Source organism: Pongo abelii, chromosome 23 (assembly GCF_028885655.2).
Source record: "Pongo abelii isolate AG06213 chromosome 23, NHGRI_mPonAbe1-v2.0_pri, whole genome shotgun sequence".
Taxonomy (NCBI): Eukaryota; Metazoa; Chordata; class Mammalia; order Primates; family Hominidae; genus Pongo; species Pongo abelii.
The window spans coordinates 44,987,020-45,010,876 of record NC_085929.1 but is presented as its reverse complement, the minus strand read 5'-3'; the positions used below and the strand labels follow the sequence as shown (position 1 = coordinate 45,010,876).

General features: G+C 45.6%; 1 protein-coding gene and 1 long non-coding RNA gene across 3 annotated transcripts in view; one reads left to right on the top strand and one right to left on the bottom strand.

The window, feature by feature from the left end:
- Positions 1 to 1,445: 1,445 nt before the first annotated feature.
- On the bottom strand, positions 1,446 to 12,571 carry LOC129052660 (uncharacterized). The gene is made up of 3 exons (XR_008517760.2): positions 10,989 to 12,571; positions 2,295 to 2,359; positions 1,446 to 1,764 (listed from the first exon to the last, which is right to left on the bottom strand). It is a non-coding gene; the product is annotated as an uncharacterized LOC129052660 (long non-coding RNA).
- Positions 12,572 to 13,109: 538 nt separating this feature from the next.
- Positions 13,110 to 23,857, top strand: part of DDX17 (DEAD-box helicase 17) — a 22,458-nt gene continuing 11,710 nt past the window's right edge. For both annotated transcript variants that reach the window (XM_002831128.6, XM_009234367.4), the window contains exons 1-6: positions 13,110 to 13,242; positions 17,854 to 18,004; positions 19,641 to 19,740; positions 20,547 to 20,680; positions 20,981 to 21,046; positions 23,178 to 23,319. In XM_002831128.6, coding sequence (XP_002831174.1) covers positions 13,193 to 13,242; positions 17,854 to 18,004; positions 19,641 to 19,740; positions 20,547 to 20,680; positions 20,981 to 21,046; positions 23,178 to 23,319 — 643 coding nt within the window. In that variant the 5' untranslated portion in view covers positions 13,110 to 13,192. The remainder of the gene's footprint in view (positions 13,243 to 17,853; positions 18,005 to 19,640; positions 19,741 to 20,546; positions 20,681 to 20,980; positions 21,047 to 23,177; positions 23,320 to 23,857) is intronic.

Below are 23,857 nucleotides of genomic sequence, written 5' to 3'. Positions count from 1 at the left end.
GGTGTGATCTTGGCTCACTGCAACCTCCGCCTCCTGGGTTCAAGTGATTCTCCTGTCTCAGCCTCCCGAGTAGCTGGGATTACAGGTGTGCACAACCCCACCCAACTAATTTTTGTATTTTTAATAGAGATGGGGTTTTGCCATGTTGGCTAGGCTGGTCTTGAACTCCTGACCTCAGGTGATCCACCCGCCTTGGCCTCCCAAAGCACTGGGATACAGGCATAAGTCACCACACTCAGCCCCTAATGTCCTTCTAATAAGTTTCCCTTTGCCTTAGTTAGCCAGTTAGATTCTATCACTTGCCATCTAGAAGTCCACCCAAGGTACCAACAGAGTGCCTCTCAAGTGCCACCTTCAGGGACTAGAGAAAGGGAAGCCAGGAGGGGTTGCTTAACACTCGGGTGGGACAGCTCTCATTATTCATACTCTTCACGTGCTTTCCTACTCCAGGCTTCCATATTTTGAGAGGGAAGTTGTTAAAGGGATAGCTTAGATTTTACTTGACTGAATATAAGGGAAAATCCCCAAAATAAGTGTCTTAAACAAAATACAGGTTTATTTTTCTCTCATAGAAAAGAAATCTAAAGCTAGGCAGTCCAGAGATGCTACTACAGTGGGTCCACTTTGTCATCAGGCCCGCAGGCCTCTGTCTTTCTGCTTGACCATCTTAATTTTTGACTTCCGTCTTCAAGGTCAGCTCATTGCCTAAGTTGGCAGCTGGAACTCTAGTCAGAGAAACCAAGTTGAGAGAAGAAAGATAAAAGGCAGTCTGGGCGCAGTGGCTCACACCTGTAATCCCAGCACTTTGGGAGGCTGAGGCAGGTGGATCACTTTAGCACAGGAGTTCGAGACCAGCCTGGCCAACCTGGTGAAATCTCATCTCTACTAAAAATACAAAAATTATCCGGGTGTGGTGGCATGTGCCTGTACTCCCAGTTACTCAGGAGGTTGAGGCGGGTGAATCGCTTGAACCCGGGAGGCAGAGATTGCAGTGAGCCAAGATTGTGCCACTGCACTCCAGCCTGGGTGACAGAGTGAGACCCTGTCTCAAAAAAAAAAAAGAAAGAAAGAAAGAAAGATAAAAGGCAGAAGGGCAAAAAGAAAAAAAAGAAGGAAAAGCTCCGTCTAGCTGAGTCAGCTCCTGTAAAGCAGCCCTACCATACAACACTTATGCTTATATCTCATTGGCCATACCCATGCACAAAAGAGGTAGGAAAATACAGACTTTTGTTCCAGACATCGATATGCCTAGCTAAAATTGGGAGTTCTGTTATTAAGGAGAAAAGGAGCCAGGCATGGTGATGAGCACCTGTAGACCTAGGTACTCAGCAGCTGAGGCGGGAGGATCGCTTGAGCCCAGGAGTTCAAGATGGCAGTGAGCTGTGATCGTGTCACTGCACTCCAGCCTAGGTGACAGAACAAGACCCTGTCTTCTCTCTCTCGCTCAATTTTTTTTTTCCGGAGGTTACAGGATCTCTCTCTGTCACCCAGGCTGGAGTGCAGTGGGGCAATCATAGCTCACTGCAGCCTCAACCACCTGGGCTCAAGTGATGCTCCCACCTCAGCCTTCCACATATATGGAAAGCATCTGGAACCACATACACACACCACCACACCCAGATAATTTTTTTATTCTTTGTAGAGCTGAGATTTCACTATGTTACCTAGGCTGATCTTGAACTCCTGGGCTCAAGGGATCCTCCCGCCTCGGCCTCCCAAAGTGCTGGGATTACAGGTGTGAGCTACAGCGCCAGCCTCCTGACTCTTAATTGAAAAGGGAGAAAGGGAGAATGGTTGTTGGGTAAGCAATTAGCATTCTTTACAACAAAATCTTCTTTTACTTCCTCATTAATGATAAACTTATTAAATGCCTATTGTATACTATGCAAGGTGTTTCAGATTTTTTGTTTGTTTGTTGTACAGATGGGGTCTCAGTCTGTCACCCAGGCTGGAGTGCAGTGGCACAATCATAACTCAATGCAACCTCAAATGCCTGGGCTCAAGCGACCCTCCCACCTCAGCCTCCCAAGTAGCTGGGACTATAGGCACATGCCACCATGCCTGACTTGTTTCAGATTTTGTACTTGTATTAGAAGAGCTGGTTGAGGAGTGTATCAGTTAGAATGCTTTCAGCTACAAGTAACACAAAGCTCAAAAAAGTAGATTAAACAATGAGGAAGCATGTCATTTCAAATAAGAAGTCCAGAAGTCAACCAGCTCCATAGTTGGCTAATACAGTGACTCTATAATGTCATCAAGGGCCCAGGTTCTTTCCTTCTCTCCACTTTCCCCACCTTCGGTGTGCTGGTTCTGTTCTCCAAAAGTTAAAAAACAGCTACAGCAGTTTCATCTTCATATCCTAAGATGAAAACGTGAAGAAAAAGATAAGGGATTTTGCGGGGAGGAAGGAAATAGCTCACTCACACAGCTACATTCAGCTAGTAGGTTGGCTGAAGGGTCTGGGATGGCCTCACTTGTATATCTGGGGTCTTGGCAGGGATGGTTGTAAGTATGAGACTTCTCTCTCCACATTGTCTCTTGTCATTCAGTGCTCTAGAGGAAACTTCTCTTTTTTCTGTCTTTTTAGACACAGTGTCTTGCTCTGTCGCTCGGGTTGGAGTGCAGTGGTGCAATCTTGGCTCACTGCAACCTCCGCCTCCTGGGTTCAAGCCATTCTCCTGCCTCAGCCTCTCGAGTAGCTGTGATTACAGGCGCCCACCACCACGCCTGGCTAATTTTTTGTATTTTTAATAGAGATGGGGTTTTACCATGTTGGCCAGGCTGGTCTCGAGTTCCTGACCTCAAGTGATCTGCCCGCCTTACCCCCCCAAAGTGCTGAGATTACAGGCATCAGCCACTGTGCCCAGCCTATAAATATCATTTTTAAGGCCATATAGGCTGGGCACCATGGATCATGCCTGTAATCCCAGCACTTTGGGAGGCTGAGGGCAGGTGGATTGCCTGAGGTCAGGAGTTCGAGACCAGCCTGGCCAACATGGCGAAACCCCGTCTCTACTAAAAAAAATAAAAATTAGCCGGGCATTGTGGCACGTACCTGTAATCCCAGCTACTTGGGAGGCTGAGGCAGGAGAAGTGCTTGAACCCAGAGGCAGAGGTTGTAGTGAGCCAAGATCACACCATTGCACTCCAGCCTGGGTGACAGAGCAAGACTCTGTCTCAAAAGAAAAAAAAAAAAAAAAGACTATGTAAGTCTGAAGGCAAGCATAGGGAGAGGGGTAGCAACCTGGGCAGGCTAGTTGGGTTTTCCCCAAGAGGCCTCATATGGTGGTGAATGTTGCATGCCTCAGGGTCATGCTTTCTTGCCTGAGTCTTCAATATGTTTAGTGCCTCAGTATTGATTAATTTCTAGAGAGATGCCTCAGTCTGACTAAGCTTGAACAAGCTGCCAAGGAAAATATACCAGAAGGCGAGTGACAATGAAGAATAGAATGTAATATCATGCAGACCAGATATGAAAATGGACTTGAATGATGTTCTGCAGTGGGCAGGTCTGTGAAAAAGTCCAAGGAAGCTGAGAGGCTGAAGAAAGAGACTGACAAATCCAGCTTCTCAGAAAGAAACATTTAACAGGGACTTTACAAACAGAAGCCATGTCTGTGTCTCAAGTGGCAGCGAGACAGGATGGTGGATCCCACTGAATGACTACCCCAGACCCAGGGCTTACATATCATAGGGAAAAGGTATACATGATTCAAAAGGGATGTGAAGGACAACTAAAGTACAGTAACATCAAAATTGTTTTGAACCAGATTTATGGTAAGTACCTGCTCTTATACAAAGAACAATAGATAAACTGGAAATCTTAGAGGCCTTCCCTGAACAGAAGTTAATCAGCAGTCAACATGGCTGATTAGCATCCAAGATGGAGTTTCTTTAGCCTTCACAGTGAACAACCTATTGCCTCAAGGAGCAGTTCATTTGAGGCTAAAGCTGCTTGTGAAGAAAGTTCCTTAATGAACATGGAATCAGAATAAGGCTGCTTGGGCTGAGCACAGTGGCTCATGCCTGTAATCCCAGCACTTTGGGAGGCTGAGGCAGGAGGATCACTTAAGCTCAGGAGATAGAGACCAGCCTGGGCAACATAGTGAGTCCCCAAATCTACAAAAATAAAAAAAGTATACTGGCTTGCACCTGTAGTCCCTTCTACTTAGGAGGCTGAAGTGGGAAGATCAATTGAGCCCAGGAGTTCCAGGCTGCAGTGAGCGGTGATTGTGCCACTGCACTCCAGCCTGGGCAAGAGAGCAAGACCCTGTCTCAGAAAAAAAAAAAAGAGAAAAAGAAAAGAAGAGAATAAGGCTGCTTGGCTATAAACTTTGACTTACTAAGAGACTCTGATGACCCGCTACATTAACTATCATTCACTCATTCCTATGTATATTTTAAATGTATTATGAATAATTTAAGATAAAAAGGTATTTTTAAAAAGATGGAACCACAGCTCATGCCTATAATACCAACACTTTGGGAAACCATGGCAGGAAGATCACTTGAGGCCTGGAGTTCAAGACCAGCCTAGGCAACACAGTGAAATCTTGTCTCTACAAAAATTTAAAAATTAGCCATACAACTGTACTTTAGTTGTCCTTCACATCCCTTCTGAATCATGTATACCTTTTCCTGGTGATATGTAACCGTCATTCAGTGGGATCCACCATCCTGTCTCGCTGCCACTTGAGACACTTGAGGCCGAGGCGGGCGGATCACGAGGTCAGGAGATGGAGACCATCCTGGCTAACACGGTGAAACCCTGTCTCTACTAAAAATACAAAAAAAAATTAGCCAGGTGTGGTGGTGGGCGCCTGTAATCCCAGCTACTCGGGAGGCTGAGGCAGGAGAATGGCATGAACCTGGAAGGCAGAGGTTGCAATGAGCCGAGATCGCGCCACTGCACTCCAGCCTGAATGACAGAGTGAGACTCTGTCTCAAAAAAAAAAAAAAAAGACAGTCTCTGGGACATGGAGTTGCAGGAATAATCACCTGAATAACCAATTACAATTGGGTTAAGTCTACAAAGCAAAAGCACTGGCAGTTCTGAGAGCCCCAGCTGAGAGAGCTGCCTAGTCTGGGGGTTAGCCTGACCCAGGTTTAGGGATGGTACAAAGGCCTGCCACGCACCAGGGACATTCACATTGTCTTGACAAGGCACCCTCTACCCTAGGTATCTCGGATGGTTGCATTGCCAACCTCCCCTCCACCGTACTTCAACAATTCCCTTCCTCCAAGGGATTTCACCCCTCTTTGGCAGAGAGCAAAAATCCTGTCCTGAACACTACCGTCCCAACTCAATTCACAAGTACTGCCAAGGGAGTCAACTTCCTCATTTTCCAGTCTTAGAAATGGTCTTTGCAGTGATTCCAACAGGTAAAGAAGGCAAAGGCAAAAACCACATGGATCTGCTCATACTGACTTATTTACTCTGAGCAGTAGCCAGTTGGGGCGGGGGCAACAGCCTGCAGAACCCCCATAACTTCTCAAACATACATGCCTGTAATTACATATTTATACAAAAGCAAAAGTCCTTCCTTTTGACTCCACCCAGTACCAATCTGAACCACCCTCAGATCAGGTAGGGGTGTGTGTGTGTGTATGTGTGTGTGGGTGTGGGTGTGTGTGGGTGTAAGCTTGGTGGTGTATTTATTTGGCACAGTCCTTCCTGGAGATGGCTCTAATGCTAGTTACTTTTCCTCCAAATATGTGCACACTATATTTTGCCTCTATTATCAAAATTATGTAAATACCTGCACATTTTTCATTATATCTTAGAGACACCAGTTGGTGTTTAACTGACCTTTTGCTGTTTTCACTTTGTCCTTATGTTCTAATTTTTGATGCCAGCCTGTTTTCCTTCACATTATTAAGTTTATGAGTCTATGTACTTATTTATTTATTTATTTTTGAGATGGAGTCTTGCTCTGTCGCCAGGCTGGAGTGCAGTGGCACGATCTTGGCTCACTGCAACCTCTGCCGCCTGGATTCAAGCAATTCTCCTGCCTCAGCCTCCCAAGTAGCTGGGACTACAGGCCACACGCCACCACACCCAGCTAATTTTTGTATTTTTAGTAGAGATGGGGTTTCACCATGTTGGCCAGGATGGTCTCTTATCTCTTGACTTCGTGATCTGTGCGCCTTGGCCTCCCAAAGTGCTGGGATTACAGGCCTGAGCCACCGCGCTTGGCGAGTCTATGTACTTCTAAAGTACAACAGACTGTAACATATTTACATACGTTGTGGTCAGTTCACCTTACTATTTTATTTCTCAGCAGGATGCTGCCAGATTTCCTCTTTGACTCTCTCTCAGCTCCATGTCTGATCAACAACCCTGTATCTATCTGGGAACACAAAGGAATCTATTTTTAAAAAGATGAAACTACTCTTAACTCCTGTTCAGAGGCCAGACACAGTAGCTCATGGCTGTAATCTTTGCACTTCGGGAGGCTGAGGCAGGAGGATTGCTTGAGACTAAAAGTTCAAGGCCAATCTGGCCAACATAAAGAGACCCTGTCTCTAAAAAAAGAAAAAAAAAAAAAAAGTGGGCCGGGCACGGTGGCTCATGCGTGTAATCCCAGCACTTCAGGAGGCTGAGGCAGGGGGATCACCTGAGCTCAGGCGTTCAACACCAGCCTGGGCAACACGGTGAAACCTGATCTCTACTACAACTACAAAAAAATTAGCCGGGCGTAGCAGTGTGTGCCTGTAGTCCCAGCTACTCAGGAGGCTGAGGCAGGAGAAGCGCTTGAACCCGGGAGGCGGAGATTGCAGTGAGCTGAGATCATGCCACTGCACCCCAGCCTGGGCAACAGAGCGAGACTCCAGCTAAAAAAAAAAAAAAAAATTTTTTTGGCTGGGCCAGGTGGCTCATGCCTGTAATCCCAGCAATTTGGGAGGCCGAGGCAGGCGGATCACTTGAGGTCAGGAGTTCAAGACCGGCCTGGCCAAGATAGTGAAACCCCGTCTCTCCTAAAAATACAAAAAAATTAGCTGGGCGTGATCGCGCATGCCTGTAGCTACTCAGGAGGCTGAGGCAGGAGAATCGCTTGAATTGGGGAGGTGGAGATTGCAGCGCAACCTCCAAGATTGCGCCACTGCACCCAGCCTGGGTGACAGAGTGAGACTTTGTCTCTAAAAATAAAAATAAAACTCCTGTTCAGCTACTATGAAATTTGGTCTGCAGTTTGGCATATACCTATTCCCTCCCCTCCAGCCTAAGAGGGCTGAATTTCCTGTTTGTGTTTGTCAAAAGCCAAACAAGAATCCCAATCATCTGTTCTTCTGGAAAGATGAAAGAACTGTTTGTGTCCACGTCAAAGACAAGGGCCTGCAGCAATTCAGGAGACGGTCAGGGCCTCCCAAGCACCAGCAGGCATAGCCACACAGTCCTGTCAGGTCTGATCTTTAACGCTTGAGCCCCAACAAGAATGAGTCAATGCTGAGACGGGGCCCCGCAGGTGACAGAGCGGATGGTCTCTGGCCAAAGTGACCCGGTAGTTCTTTTGGGTCAGTTTTACGGCTTCTCCAGAACTGAAAAGCTGCCACTGATATGGCCTTGGTCCGTTAGTCTTTGGTGAGTCCAAGCCTGTGATACAGTCTTTAAATTCATTTATATCTAACAGGCCAAAGAGCCTTCACCTACTAGGATCCCCATGAGTTACAAGGCCGCTAGAGTACATAAACAATTTTTTCTGTTACTAAAAAAAGGTTTTCTTTGGCCAGGCGTAATGGCTCATGCCTGTCATCCCAGCACTTTGGGAGTCCGAGGAGGGTGGATCACAAGGTCAGGAGTTCAAGACCAGCCTGGCCAAGATGATGAAACCCTGTCTCTACTAAAAATACAAAAAAATTAGCCAGGCATGGTGGCAGGCGCCTGTAATCCCAGCTACTCAGGAAGCAGAGGCAGATAACTGCTTGAACCCGGGAGGCGGAGGATGCAGTCAGCTGAGATCATGCCACTGCACTTTAGCCTGGGTGACAGAGCCAGACTCCATCTCAAAAAAAAAAAAAATTTTTTTTCTAATTAGAAAGGTTCATTTGCTGAAGCAAAGGGCAGGGTGGATGTATCATCCTGTGCATTCCAAAAGATAAATGTGAAGCATTTGTGTGTGGGGTGTAGTATTTGTCACATATTGTCACTTATAAGCCCCCCTTCTGATTTAGATCTTTAAGATGCATTAACAAGCGGCCAGGCGTGGTGGCTAACGCCTGTAAACCCAGCACTTTGCGGGGCAGAGACAGGTGGATCGCAAGGTCAGGAGTTTGAGAGCAGCCTGGCCAACATGGTGAAATCCTGTCTCTAAAAAAAATATAAAAATTAGCTGTGTGCAGTGGTGCGTGCCTGTAGTCCCAGCTACTCGGGAAGCTGAAGCAGGAGAATGGCTAGAGCCCGAGAAGAGGAGGTTGCAGTGAACCAAGATCACACCACTGCACTCCAGCCTGGGTGACAGAGTTAGACTCCATCTTAAATAAATAGATAAACGCATTAACACTTAATCTCTAGATTTGTGAGTCATTCTATTTATTTATTTGTTTATTTTTGAGATGGAGTTTTGCTCTTGTCGCCCAGGCTGGAGTGCAATGGCGCGGTCTCAGCTCACTGCAACCTCCACCTCCTGGGTTCAAGCGACTCTCCTACCTCAGCCTCCTGAGTAGCTGGGATTACAGGAACATGTCACCATGCCTGGCTACTTTTCTTGTATTTTTAGTAGAGACGGGGTTTCATCATGTTAGCCAGACTATTTCTATTAGGCCCGGCCTATTTATATTATTATTACACTGTAATATATAATGAAGGCCAGGTGCGGTGGCCATGTAATCCCAGCACTTTGGGAGGCCAAGGTGGGTGGATCACTTGAGGTCAGGAGTTCAAAACCAGCCTGGCCAATAATGGCAAAAGCCAGTCTCTACTAAAAAATATAAAAATTAGCGTCATGTCGCATGCTTGTAATCCCAGCTACTCAGAAGGCTGAGGCAGGAGAATTGCTTGAACCCAGGAGGCAGAAGTTGCAGTGAACTGAGATCGCGCCATTGCACTCCAGCCTGGGCGACAGAGTGAGACTCTGTCTCTAAAAAAAAAAAAAAAAGCTACATAGGCCTCTCACAATTTGCCCACAAAGAAATTCCTTGTGGGCCTCCAAGATCTTTACAATAAAACAGTTCTGTTGAATTTCACCCTGACAATGTACATTGATGGTTTACCATCACAAGCACAGGACAAAGGACAAAACTAAAAAGTCATCCCTCTGCTCGCCTGAGACAAACACATAGCTGACTGCTGCCTCTGCTCTATGATTATTTTATCTTATGTGAAAATGCAGATTAACTGAGCGTGAGCGGAAAGCATCAGTGAAGACTATCAAAGACCCAGAAGAGGACACAGGGACACATGGAGCCGGGGAACAACACATACTGGGGCCTGTTGGGGGTCGGCGGAGGGAGAGCATCAGGAAGAATAGCTAATGGATGCTGGGCCTAATACCTAGGCAAGGGGTTGATCTGTGCAACAAACCACCATGACACACGTTTTCTTGTGTAACAAACCTGCATATCCTGCACATGTACCCCAGAACTTAAAAGTTGATAACAAAGGCCAGGTGCGGTGGCTTATGCCTGTAATCCCAGCACTTTGAGAGACTGAGGCAGGTGGATCACCTGAGGTTGGGCCAACATGCTGAAATCCTGTCTCTACTAAAAAATACAAAAATTAACCGGGCATGGTGGTGGGCGCCTGTAATCCTAGGTACTCAGGAGGCTGAGGCAGGAGAATCACTTGAACCTTGGAGGCAGAGGTTGCAATGAACCCAGATCATGCCACTGAACTCGTCTGGCCAACAGAGCGAGACTTTGTCTCAAAAAAAAAAAAAAAAGTTGATGAAAGAAACCAATAACATCAACAAAAAAGACTCAGAAGAATGCAACTGCTTGCCTCTTTTATCTACCCTCCCTATACGTGCTCTTTTTCCTTTCTTCCCTTTAAAAATTGAGGTTCCCCAGACTCTTCTCAGAAAAAAAAGTGGACCACTGATTTTTCTGTGGTTCTGTGTTCTTTTTTCCCAAGTACATTCTTAACATTGGCAAATGAACCTCTTGAAGTGATTGAGACTCGCCTGGGTCATATTGGTTTTTTTTTTCTTTTTTTTTTTTTGGCTGGAGTGCAGTGGCACAATCTCGGCTCACTGCAACCTCTGCCGCCCGGGTTCAAGCAATTCTCCTGCCTCAGCGTCCCGTGTAGCTGGGATCACAGGTGCTTGCCCCCGCACTTGGCTAATAATTTGTAGTTCAGATGGGGTTTCACCATCTTGGCCAGGCTGGTCTTGAACTCCTGACCTCGTGATCCACCCGCCTCGACCTCCCAAAGTGCTGGGAATACAGGCGTGAGCCACCGCACCCGGCGTGGGTCATGTTCTTTTATTTACACTATTAACCTGCCCCAATCCTCATCATCTCTTGCCTGGATGACTGCGCTCGCCTCTTTTTAATCTGCCTGCTCCTGTCCTTGCTCACTCTGAATTTATTCTTCACACTGCAGTCATAGGGGTCCTTTTATTATGTCACTTTGCTTAAAATTTTCCAGACGTTTCCACTTGAAAGAAAAGACAAAGGCCTTACAGTGGCCTACAAGCCCTTGAGGATGCGGTCCTCTTCTGTCTTTCCTCCTTGCTCTACTCCAGCCACACTCGGTCTCAGGGCCTTTGCACTTGCTCTTTACTTTATGTCAGCAAGGCTAGATACCTCAGTTTAGGTCTGTGCTCAAATGTCACTCGATCACGGAGGCCTCCCCAGACCCCAATGCAACACTGTGTAACCTGCATACTCTCCTCCTTCACAAGTACACATGCATTCTCTCTTTTCCATTTTTCTTTGCTTTCATTTGAATTAGCAACTGCTTGACATAAACACATTTTGTCTCCCTCCTAAGAGTGTAAAATCTGTGAGTGCAGGAACTTATTTGTTCACCACCGTGACCCAGTGCCTACCTGGCACAGTGCCTGACCTTTTAGCCATTCGACCACGCCATACCCTTGTCCAGTGAGTCTGTGACTGTCCCTTTGTGTTTCCGGGCCAACTGACATCTCAACGGCTTTTGTTTTTTGAGACAGAGTCTCTCTCTGTCGCCCAGGCTGGAGTGCAGTTGGCTCACTGCAACCTCCGCCTCCCGGTTTCAAGCGATTCTCCTGCCTCAGCCTCCTGAGTAGTTGGGATTACAGGCATACACCACCACGCCTGGCTAATTTTTGCATTTTTAGTAGAAACGGGGTTTCACAATGTTGGCCAGGCTGGTCTGGAACTCCTGACTTCAGGTGATCTGCCTGCCTCGGCCTCCCAAAGTGCTGGGATTACAGGCGTGAGCCACCTTGTCTGGCCTCAAGGGCCTTTTTGAAACTCCTTTTCTTATGCTATGTTCCCAAAAATTTGGGAAACATTCAGCACCCACACTGAGGGGCCAAATCTCCCCGCTTCCACCCATCTGTTGAATTGAGACGTTAGATGGGCCCGTCTCGAGGGCCCTAACAGCTCAACAGTTGTGTGACGCCATTTGGCCAAGCTTGCGGGGCTTCAAAATGCAGTTTGAGAGGACAGGAAGCAGGTAAGGAGAGGGAAGCCAGTCTGGAAGGAATTGAGCGGAGAATGTGGGCTAGCCTGGTTAAACACTTGTCCTTAGCCTTCGCCCTTTCTGTGTCTAAAGACCATCGCTCTGAAACCTTGTTCTCCTGAGAGTGCTGGGGTTTTCTCCCGGCCTTCTGAGGAGCGCCGTTCAACGGCAGCAAAGGGCCCACGGAGTCTACTGGGGCTCCAAGCAATTTTTTTTTTTTTTTGAGACGGAGTCTCGCTCCGTCATCCAGGCTGGAGTGCAGCGGCACGATCTCGGCTCACTGCGACCTCCGACTCCCGGGTTCAAGCGATTCTCCTGCCTCAGCCTCCCCAGTAGCTGGGACTACAGGCACCCGCCACCATGCCCTGCTAATTTTTGTATTTTTCGTAGAGACGGGGTTTTGCCATTTTGGCCAGGCTGGTCTCGAACTCCGGACCTCAGGTGATCCTCCCGCCTCGGCCTTCCAAAGTGCTAATATTACAAGCATGAGCCACCGCACCGGGCCTCCAAGCACATTTTGTTTCTGTATTAACAACAGCTGTGCTCGGCCAGGGACGGTGAAAATATACGGTTCAGAAAATGCACCTCAGTGTGAACCAAATGTAGTTGAGGGCGCTTTAACCTGGAGGGGACATCGCCACCTCACAAACTCCCGAAAGAAAGGGACACGGCGCATCCATCATGGCTGCCGGAGACAGAGCAGCGAAAGGCAACGGAAAGGAAATGGCGCCGGAGCCCGCCGCCATTCTCGGCGGGCCCAGGGCGGCGGGGCGAGAGGGCTGGCGGCGCCATATAGGAAGGCCAGCCAGGGAATTTAAGACCCTCCCGGCCTCCGGCGCCAGAGGACTCTGAAACTTGATAACAATATGGAGGACGGTTATTGTCTCTGCAAAGCAACTTCTTCAAGCCGGCCGCGGGGTCTGTCCCGAGATCGGAATCAGGCAAACTCCTCTATTCTCTAAACAGAATGCGTTACGCATATTGCGCATCTTAGCAACAGCAGGCCGGCTAACGACGCAAAGAATGTTACGTCGCTCCAGAGGCTCCCTCCCACCTCACCCCACGTTCTAGTTCAGGTGGCGCGAGAACTCTACGCTCGCTGCGTACTTTGTTTTTCTTGTACAGACAGCAAAATACGCCCATCGTCGCAACTGACGTAAAGTGCTTCCAAGAATACCCGTAGTTCCCCGCGGAGCCCTCGGGCTATTCCGAGACGCTGTTTACGTATCGTCTCCGCCGTACGTAGCGTTAAGTTGGAGCCGACTCAGCGGCGGCCGCCATTTTGTGCAGTCGCTGGGAAGGAAGGAGACGCCTAAACCGCGGCACTGCCCGGTTTGAGCGTAGCCAAACCTGCCCACCGGCTTCGTAGCCCCGATTCTCTGTGTTTTGCTCCCGTCTCCGACGAGAGAGGCGGCGACGGTGGCGTCTGCGACGGGAGACAGCGCGTCGGAGCGAGAGAGCGCTGCGCCTGCCGCCGCCCCAACAGCGGAGGCGCCGCCGCCATCGGTCGTCACCAGACCGGAGCCGCAGGCCCTCCCGAGCCCGGCCATCCGTGCCCCGCTCCCAGATCTCTATCCTTTTGGGACCATGCGCGGAGGAGGCTTTGGAGACCGGGACCGGGATCGTGACCGTGGAGGGTAAGGGTGGGGGAGGAGAGGAGAGGCCTGGCGTGGGGGTGGGGGAGTTGCTTCTTGGGGAGGCCCGGCGGACTGCGAGCCTGGGAGACTTGCTCCCGACCCGGGAGGCGAGGCGAGGCTACTCGAGGCGAGACAGCATTTTCGTGCGCGGGCCTCGGCCCCGGGGTCACTCGGGACCCGAGGAGGGCGGCCGCTTGGCGACGCTGGGCCTCTCCGTACGGACGGCCGTCGTGGCGCGGTCCGGCCTCGTCCCAGCCCCGCGGGGGATCGGGAGGGGCGGCCTGGCCGCAGCAGCCCAGGCCCGGGCTTAGGCGCCTCGCCTGGCTTCCCAGCTCTCGAGCCCGGCCGCTTCGGGCGGGCTGTTCGATGTCTCCAGGTCTCGGCGTTCATCTGGAAAACGCGGATCTTCCTGAGAGAAGACTTCAGCCCAGGAAAGCCTTACACGAAATGGCAGCCTTGACGTTCTCTCCCCAGAGTTCACTGTTTAAGGCACTGGAGACGAAAAGACCAGCTTCTCATTTTTAGAAATAGGTTTTAATCCTCTTCAGTTACATTTTAAGTCGGAGGAAATGCATTGGGATGTAAAGCAGTGGAGTTGCTTGCCATCTAAATGACCGTGTTTGGGGGAAGGATGGTTTTTTGGGTCGTTATTTTAGTTTTAATATTTCAGCCTTTTTTCTCTAATGGGACTGCAGCGTCAACTATTCTGCCTGGCTAGAAAGTTCTTGGTATTGTGGGCCGGGCACGGTGCCTCAGGCCTGTAATCTCAGCACTTTGGGAGGCCGAGGCGAGCGGGTCGCCTGAGGTCGGGAGTTCGAGACCAGCCTGACCAACATGGAGAAACCCCGTCTCTACTAAAAATAACAAAATTAGCCTGGCTTGGTGGCGCATGCCTGTAATCCCAGCTACTCGGGAGGCTGAGGCACGAGAATCGCTTGAACCCGCGGGGAGGAGGTTGCAGTGAGCCGAGATCGCGCCATTGCACTCCAGCCTGGGCAACAGCGAAACTCCGTCCGCCCGCCACCCCCCCTCCCCCGCTTCCAAAAAGAGTAACTTGACGCCACTTTATATATGTGTGTGTGACCTTGGTCAAGATCCGTAACTTTTGTGAGCCTGTTTCCTCTGAGGAACGTGATGATAATTGCCTTTACTTTGGTGTGTTGTCAGGAATTAAGAGATAATGAATGTAATAGTCTCACTGTATTAGGCGCTATGTTAACGATATTTTCTCCAAACGTTTTTGTGTTTTGTGGTTCACATCCACAACTACTGGATTTACTAGTCTCAAGCACTTCAGTTACAACTTTTTACAAAATTATTTTGATTTATACCTTACTAGGAAGGAAAATATTTGATCTCGTTGTTTAGAGTACGAGAGGTGGAATGTTTGCTTCGTGTTTGACAGTATTGCTAAGTTTAGAAGTGAATTTCAGTTCAATGACTTAGAAAAAGAATTTAAGATTATCTAGGAAAGTTGAAAACGACCCAGCAATTCCTCCCTAAGCTTTATACCCTAGACTGTAATGCCTAGAGAAATCCTTGCACACGTACCCTAGGATCCTTGTACAGAAAAGTTTATATACCAGCATTCGTGCTAACAGGATATTGGAAACAATGCAAATGTCTCCATAAATTGTGGGTATTCGTACAATTGAATCAGCCGTGAAAAAGAGAAAAGAACTTGGATTAATGTGGATAAGTCACAGACGTGTTGAGTTAAAAATTAGCACGTTGTGGTAGGGTGACACATTTAATTAAGGATATGTGCAAATATGATAGGAAAGGGAACGGTTAACAAAATTCAAGGTAGTGGTTATTAGGGTGAAAGTTGTAAACTTCAAATAGGCACATAGAGGGGCTCCAAAGTACTAATAGTGTTCTATTTCTTTACCATGGGTGTTTGGTTTAATATTTCCTTTCACCATATATATGCTTTAATAAGTTATTTGAAAGGAAAAAAGTGAATTACTGATCCATACTTTGAGTATCACATGACATTTTTTAAAAATTGCAAACGAACTGGCCTTCTTTCATAAGATCTGTGCCCCAACTCTCCCATTCCCAAGAAATGTTCTTGATTATTTGAATTGCTGTTGTTTTAACTGAATGTTACACAGTTGAAGTGGTGGTTATTTTGAAAAAGGAATAAGTGAGGTCAGTTCATGTATTTCACATGTGTGATGCAAAAATGATATGCATTGTACATTTGAAGTAGTATGGTTTTTAATGTTAATATATGACTCTTCAAAGGTGAATTTTTTTGCAAAGCCAAATTAAACTAATTACTGACCGGATAAAAACATTTGAGCAGCATAGTATACCAGAGAGTACAGATGGCATGGATATGCTCAAAAGTAAAAGGCTTTCTTAAATTTTGAGGTCATTAATTATGTCAGCATTAATTATAAACATGGAAGACAGCATATTTTCCAAGAACCTCATGTTTCAAATGTTTAATGTAGAATAGTATGTCTTGAATAAATAGCCAGGGAAGTAAGGAGAGAGGAAAAAAAATACATAAATGATAATCATCAGTTTAAAGCCTTAACAGGAATCTTACTTTCAAGTTTTATTTTTTCCTAAATCACTAAGGTTTGGGTAGCATTGCAATGTAGCAATAACAGTGAAGTCTTTTATAATTTGCAGGAGTGATAATCCAAAGACTTTCTACCTCTTGAAAAGTACCTTATTTAGCTGCTTCATTTGCACGTGTGGCGGGAGCGGCAATTGAGGTGGCCTTTTGGTCTGTTCAGTATTGAGCCTTAAGCTGAGGGGCATATTAATGATGTTGCTGACACGGGTATCCCTGTACTATGTGCTCTTCCTGTTCTGATTCTTAATTTGTCTTACTGCCTCAGTAGTGGTATAAATGGAATTAGCCAAGTTCTGCCTGTTGAGTGTAGGTATCCAGTGATCCCAATAAAATCTTCTGCCATCAATTTTTGTTAGGTGTGTATTTAGAGGAATGTCTAGCTGGTTAAGCCAGAGTTCTGATGGCTTTGAATTGCAGGAAATTGAGGCCCTGTAGAATAATACACCTACTTGCCTATCAGTGATAAAGTGGAACTTTATGTAAGATGAAGTTACAAGTGGGTTAGAGTGGGGAAAGGAAACTAAATTCAGTACAATATTTTACAAGGAGTGAAGAAACTGAGTGAAAAAATGCTATACAAACAAAGACCTGTACTTTACAAGATCCAAATAGGGAAAAGTAAGGCCATCTTAGTGTTAAGATTCTTCTAGGAAAAGTAGCTTCTGATTTCTTAAATATTAGCTTTGGCTAGTGGTCATATTTGTATTCCCCTTGAGCTTGTCTGTTGTGAAAGGTATATAAAAAGCAAGAAGTTGATCTTAAGTAATTAGTTGAGTGTTAAAGCCTTAAATAAGTCTTGTTAGTGTTTTTTTCTCTGTAAATTAATAATACCATTTGGGAACAAGAAGGAGATAGAAGGTAAAAGTAGAGACCAAAGAAGAAGAAAGAGTCATAAATCTATGTTCAGCATGTTTTTGGTTTTTTTTTTGACGGACTCTCCCTCTGTCTACCAGGCTGGAGTGCTATGGTGCCATCTCAGCTCACTGCAACCTCTGCCTCCCGGGTTCCAGCGGTTCTCCCGCCTCAGCCTCCCAAGTAGCTAGGAATTACAGGCGTGCACCAGCCCGGCTACTCTTTTGTGTTTTTAGTAAGAGATGGGGTTTCACCATATTGGCCAGGCTGGTCTCAAACTCCTGACCTCAAGTGATCCACTGGCCTCCGCCTCCCAAAGTGCTGGGATTACAGGCGTGAGCCACTGCCCCTGGCAGGCTCAGCTCTTTTATTAGCATAAGCTAAAAATAAAGACCAGTCTACCAGTCCTTTCTAAGACCCAGTTTTGCTTTGCAGATAAGCAGACAAGTGGAGTGCTTATCACAGTTTAACGGGGGAGCAGCCCCAAGAAGCTATTCTAAGATTGAGGGACTTGCTTGGAGTGTATTTTCCTTCTTGTCCACAATCTTGCCTTTAATTGAAACTTTGCCTGCATGTCTGTTACACAAAAGTAGAGACTTGTGTCTGTTTTATTTAGTAACTCCAGCACAGCACCACTTCAAACAGTAGCCGATACATACTTGGTACCTAATAACTATTTGTTGAATGAAATGATGCTAACTTGTACTGAGTGCTGGCTATGCCGGATACTTTTATAGTACATTACACATTATTAGGTTATTTTCTCAGCAGCCTTTGAAATAAGTGGTATTATTTCTACTTTGCATAGGAAACTAAGGTGTGTAGAAGTTAAATAATTCTCTTCAAATTATACAGTAAGTGGCAGAATCAAAACTCAAACCATGTCTGGATCCAGAATCTGTGATTGTAATCCCTAGGATGTATTTCTCAAGGGATTTTTAATTTTTCGCCTATTGTAGCTATATTCATAAACAGTATTTATTGTTGGGTAGTAAAGGAAGTTTTACACAGTTCTCCATACCTTTAAATCAGAGTAAATAAAATGGTCTTTTTGGAGGTAGGCTGGTAGTATCCCTAGAACTCCATCATTTTTGAATATTCTTATGGCATGTACGATACGTTGCTTTAAAAATACTGATGAACTAACAAAATTCTGTTGTTCCTAGATTTGGAGCAAGAGGTGGTGGTGGCCTTCCCCCGAAGAAATTTGGTAATCCTGGGGAGCGTTTGCGTAAAAAAAAGTGGGATTTGAGTGAGCTCCCCAAGTTTGAGAAAAATTTTTATGTGGAACATCCGGAAGTAGCAAGGCTGACACCAGTAAGTTTACGTGTGTGTTTTAATGTACAGATTATTGAACCAAGTAGATACATTGGTTAGAGTTTATTCATACGCTACTGTTGCTGTTTTACATTTTATTCTAATGTGGTGATATTTTTCTTAAAAATATTTTTGGTTAATTTTTTTTTTTCCTTTTTGTAGAGACTGGGTTTCGCCATGTTCCCCAGGCTGGTCTTGAACTCCCTAGCTCAAGCAAACTACCCGCCTCAGCTTTTCAAAGTGCTAGGATTACAGGCATGAGCCACTGCACCCAGCTGATTTTTTTTTTTTGTTTGTTTGTTTGTTTGAGACGGAGTTTCGCTCTTGTTGTTGCCCAGGCTGGGGTGCAATGGTGTGATCTTGGCTCACTGCAACCTCCGCCTCCTGGGTTCAAGCGATTCTACTGCCTCAGCCTCCCAAGTAGCTGGGATCACAGGCACCCGCCACCATGCCTGGCTAATTTTTTGTATTTTTAGTAGAGATGGAGTTTCACGGTGTTGGGCAGGCTGGTCTCGAACTCCAGACCTTGGACCTCAGGTGATCAGCCTGCCTCGGCCTCTCAAGGCGCTGGGATTACAGGCGTGAGCCACCACGCCCAGTCTTTTTTTTTTTTTTGAGACGGAATCTTGCTCTGTCACCCAGGCTGGAGTGCAAGAGGCGGGGTTTCACCATGTTGGTCAGACTGGTCTCCATCTCCTGACCTCGTGATCTGCCCGCCTCAGCCTCCCAAGGTGCTGGGATTACGGGTGTGAGCTACCATGCCCAGCCTTTCTTACATTCTTAACTAAGACCCCAATACTCATAAAAGGGGACCAGTTTAAATATGCATTTAATTTGTTCTCATTTGTTGATAATGCTTACTAATCTGTTTATTATACATAATTGAAACTATTGTATATTAGGTCATGTCTTTTCATCTGTTAGTGAAAAAGATAGATTGGCTTTTTTTTTTTTTTTTTTTTAATTGAGGTGAAGTCTCACTCTGTTCCCTAGTGCTGTGGCATGATCTTGGCTCACTGCAACCTCTGCCTCCCGGGTTCAAGCAATTCTCCCACCTCAGCCTCCCGAGTAGCTGGGATTACAGACACGTGCCACCACGCCTGGTTAATTTTTTTTTTTTTTTTTTTAATAGTAGAGATGGAGTTTCACCATGTTGGCCAGGCTGGTCTCAAACTCCTGACCTCAAGTGATCCACCCACCTCAGCCTCCCAAAGTGCTGGGATTACAGGTGGGAGCCACCGTGCCCAGCCAACATTGTCTATTCTTGTACCTCATTACCATTGTTTTTTGGACCCTACACATGAAATGGTTACTCTTTCAGAAGAAAGTGTAATGGAAAGAGTACTTGGGTCCAAGTTCCACTTTTTTTCCCTTCTTCTCATTCTGACCTTGGGCAAGTTACTTATCTTTTTTCTCCTGTAGTAAATGGAACTCTTAATCACCTACATCATTAATTAACTTACAAAGTAAGAAGGAGCCTTGCAGAGTTAAAGTGATACACATGAAAGTACCATGTAAACTATTAAATATTTGCCATCGTAGCTGTGGACTGGATAATTGCTCAGCTAGCTTGGAACATAAATTCTTGGAACATAAGTTCCTAGAATAACTAACTTATTTCATTTTTTTTCCATAGTATGAGGTTGATGAGCTACGCCGAAAGAAAGAGATTACAGTGAGGGGGGGAGATGTTTGTCCTAAACCCGTGTTTGCCTTCCATCATGCTAACTTCCCACGTAAGTGTTCTTCCATCTAGAACATTAATTTGTTAAATTGGGTTGAATGGGAGACAAGGGTAATAGGTTAAACTCTGAGCCAGGCTTGGGGTTTTGTTGAAAGGACAAGAGATTGTTTTTATGGTCATCAGTTCTTCTGTTCTAGTATTTAGACTGAGGTTTTGTTTTTGTTTTTGAGGTTTTTATCTTTTTCTGGAATTTTGCCCTCTGCCTTTTAGAAAACAGCAGAATGAAATTGCTTTCTAGCTGAATATAATGTGAATTTGGTAAACAGTAAATGACTACCATATTCCCATGTCCTGTTAGATGCTTTAGGGTAATGGTTTTTCAAATTTCTGGGAGAGGTAAACTATTGTAGCAGCTTTTTTTTTTTGGGAAATGGAGTCTCAACTTTGTCACCCAGGCTGAAGTGCAGTGGCGGGATCTCAGCTCACTACCTCCTCCGCCTCCTGGGTTCATGCGATTCTGCTTCACCCTCCCGAGTAGCTGGGATTACAAGGGCACGCCACCACTCTGGCTAATTTTTGTATTTTTAGTAGAGACAGGGTTTCACCATGTTGACCAGGCTGATCTGGAACTCCTGGCCTCAGCCTCCCAAAGTGATGGGATTACAAGCATGAGCCACCTAGCCTGGCCCTTAGCAGCTTAACAGTAAGCTGGTCGGAGATCTAGTAGATAAAGAAAAAGCACTTTGGAGAGATGAAGCTTGGTAAATCTTATCTTCAGTGAGCTTAAAAGTTTTTTTGAAAACTCTTGGTTTGTGTCTTTAAACACAATAAAATGTGCAAAATAAAATTCTCTTACAGAATATGTAATGGATGTGTTGATGGATCAGCACTTTACAGAACCAACTCCAATTCAGTGCCAGGGATTTCCGTTGGCTCTTAGTGGCCGGGATATGGTGGGCATTGCTCAGACTGGCTCTGGGAAGACGTTGGCGGTATGTATGAGCACGAGAAGATCCTTGATATTGTGGTAACTTATTTTGCTGTTCTAATTGTCATACGTTCTCAGTTCTTCATAGAAGTGCCGTTCAGATAGTTAGATACTATTTTAGTTATTAAATATATGGAAGCATTTTATGTTCAAATTTATATTGCTTCCTGTATATAGCAGTGGTAAGTTCTGTTTTTCACTTTCCTATTTATGCATTAATTCAGTAATTACTAAGATAATATTAAGTATCTTAGTAAGATTGTACTTCTAAGTGTAAGGTTGTCATTCTTTCCCCCCTCCACAGTATCTCCTGCCTGCAATTGTTCATATTAACCACCAGCCATACTTGGAAAGGGGAGATGGCCCAATCGTAAGTGTGTTTCAGTTTCTTCGTAATTCTAAGAAAAACTACAGTTTAGCGACTGTTTACGCATGGTGCTTTACATTATCCATTTGTACTCTTAACCACACCCTCCATACGTGGAAATGGTTTCATTCTCATCTTACTTGGAATTAAATGACTTACCCAAGATCACTCAGCAATAGAATAGCTGAGCTTACATTTGAACCAAAGTCTTGCTCTTAAAGAAACTATGCATGCTGTATGGGCACTTACTGTGCAGTAAATCAAGTGTTTTCTGGTTTTGGTGTATTTGTTTGTTTGTTTTGTTTTGTTTTGTTTGAGATGGAGGTTCGCTCCGTGTTGGTCAGGCTGGTCTCAAACTCCTGACCTGAGGTGATCAGCCCACCTTGCCCTCCCAAATTGCTGGGATTACAGGCATGAGCCACTGCGTCCAGCCTTCTTTCTTTCTTTTTTTTTTTTTTTGGAGACATATTCTCACTTTTGTTGCCCAGGCTGGAGTGCAGTGGCGAGATCTCAGCTCACTTCAACCTCCGCCTCCCAGGTTCAAGCCATTCTCCTGCCTCAGCCTCCCGAGTAGCTGGGATTACAGGCGTGCACCAGCACTCCTGGCTAATGTTTGTATTTTTAGTAGAGACGGGGTTGTGCCACATTGGCCAGGCTGGTCTGGAACTCCTGACCTCAAGTGATCTGCCTGCCTCGGCCTCCCCAAGGTGCTGGGATTACAGGTGTGAGCCAGCGCACCGGGCATTGAATGTGTGCTTTTTTTTTTTTTTTTTTGAGATGGAGTTTCGCTCTTGGTTGCCCACGCTGGAGATTGGCACAATCTCCGCTCATTGCAACCTCCGCCTCCTGGCTTCAAGCAATTCTCCTGTCTCAGCTTCCCAAGTAGCTGGGATTACAGGCATGCACCACCACACCCAGCTAATTTTTGTATTTTTAGTAGAGACGGGGTTTCACCATGTTGGCCAGACTGGTCTCGAACTCCTGACCTCAGGTGATCTGCCTCGGCCTCCCAAAATAATGGGATTACAGGTGTGAGCCACCACGCCCGGCCTACTTTTTAACTTTTTTAAGAATTAAGCTTGCATTTGTCCTATATATTTATGAACATGTACAGTATGTCTCAAGATATTCACAAAAAGAAGTAATGCAGTACTTATTATAATACATAGTGTATGTCTGACAGCATTATTATTAGTTGATATCTAATGGATCAGTATATAAAGCAAGTTTCATAATTTGAGTGGTATATGATACCTTGATTTTTGTATTATTTGGCCAGATTGTACACAATCTTGTCAGATTACATGTAAATTTTCATTGTTTTTGCCTTGTCTACCTAGTGAAGTGCTTAAATTAGAGGTCAGGAATGTGTCATTCTGCCAGTTTTGTGACTTCTAGTTTAAGTCGGATTGACCATCCAAAATTTCATATTTTAGGCCAGGCACGGTGGCTCACACCTGTAATCCCAGCACTTTGGGAGGCCAAAGTGGGCAGATCACATGAAGTCAGGAGTTCGAGACTAGCCCAGCCAACACGGGGAAACCCCATCTCTACAAAAATACAATAATTAGCTGGGCGTGGTGGTGCATGCCTCTAGTACCAGCTACTCAGGAGGCTGAGGCACAGAAGAATCATTTGAACCCAGGAAGCAGAGGTTACAATGAACCTTCATTGCACCACTGCACTCCAGCCTGGGCAATAGAGTGAGACTTTGTCTCAGAAAACAAAACAAATCCAAATTTTGAGGACCAATATGATCCTCAAAGTAAATGCTTGCTGGAGCATTTTGGTTTTTGGGGTTTAGGATGCTCAACCTGTAAATGAGAGTTGTATACTTAAAACCAGGTAATACAATCTATATCTCCACTTAAACAGTATATATAAACTATAATGATTGATAATGTGTCATAGTAAAAGTGACGAGGATACCAGTATCATTCCAAATGCTAAACATGAAGTTCTAATAATTTTTTTCTACATTCCATTGTGCTAATATTTCCTCCTTCCGCCCTTCACCCCATCACTTTTAATGTGCTAGATTAGACAACAAAGAATTAGATTAGCTTTTTGTATTTTGTTTCTTTTTTTTTTTTAACCTTGGATGAGGTTTCAAGTGTCTTTTTGTTGGTTTCAGTGTCTAGTTCTGGCACCTACCAGAGAGCTTGCCCAGCAAGTACAGCAGGTGGCCGATGACTATGGCAAATGTTCTAGATTGAAGAGTACTTGTATTTATGGAGGTGCTCCTAAAGGTCCCCAGATTCGAGACTTGGAAAGAGGTAATTATAGTGTAAAAGAATTGTTAGTTTATCTTACTTTACCAATTCCTGTGGATGAAATTGGAGAAAAAAGTGGGTTCTTGTGAAAAACTCAGAATTTCAGCAGCTTAGAAATTATCAGATGTGACTAAAATAGCTATTTTGAGAGACAAAGTTCAACATGGCTGGAAACTTTGTGAGGATTTGGTGATTGTACATAAATCCTGACATGGTTTTGTGGTTACTTTGTTAAAATTTAGCTTCTCTGGGCCGGTGTGGTGGCTCACGCCTGTAATCCCAGCACTTTGGGAGGCCGAGGTGGGCGGATCACGAGGTCCAGAGATCGGGACCATCCTGGCTAACACGGTGAAACCCCGTCTCTACTAAAAATACAAAAAATTAGCCAGGCCTGGTGGCGGGTGCATGTAGTCCCAGCTACTGGGGAGGCAGGAGAATGGCGTGAACCCGGGAGGCGGAGCTTGCAGTGAGCCGAGATCGTGCCACTGCATTCCAGCCTGGGTGACAGAGCGAGACTCCGTCTCAAAAAAAAAAAAAAAAA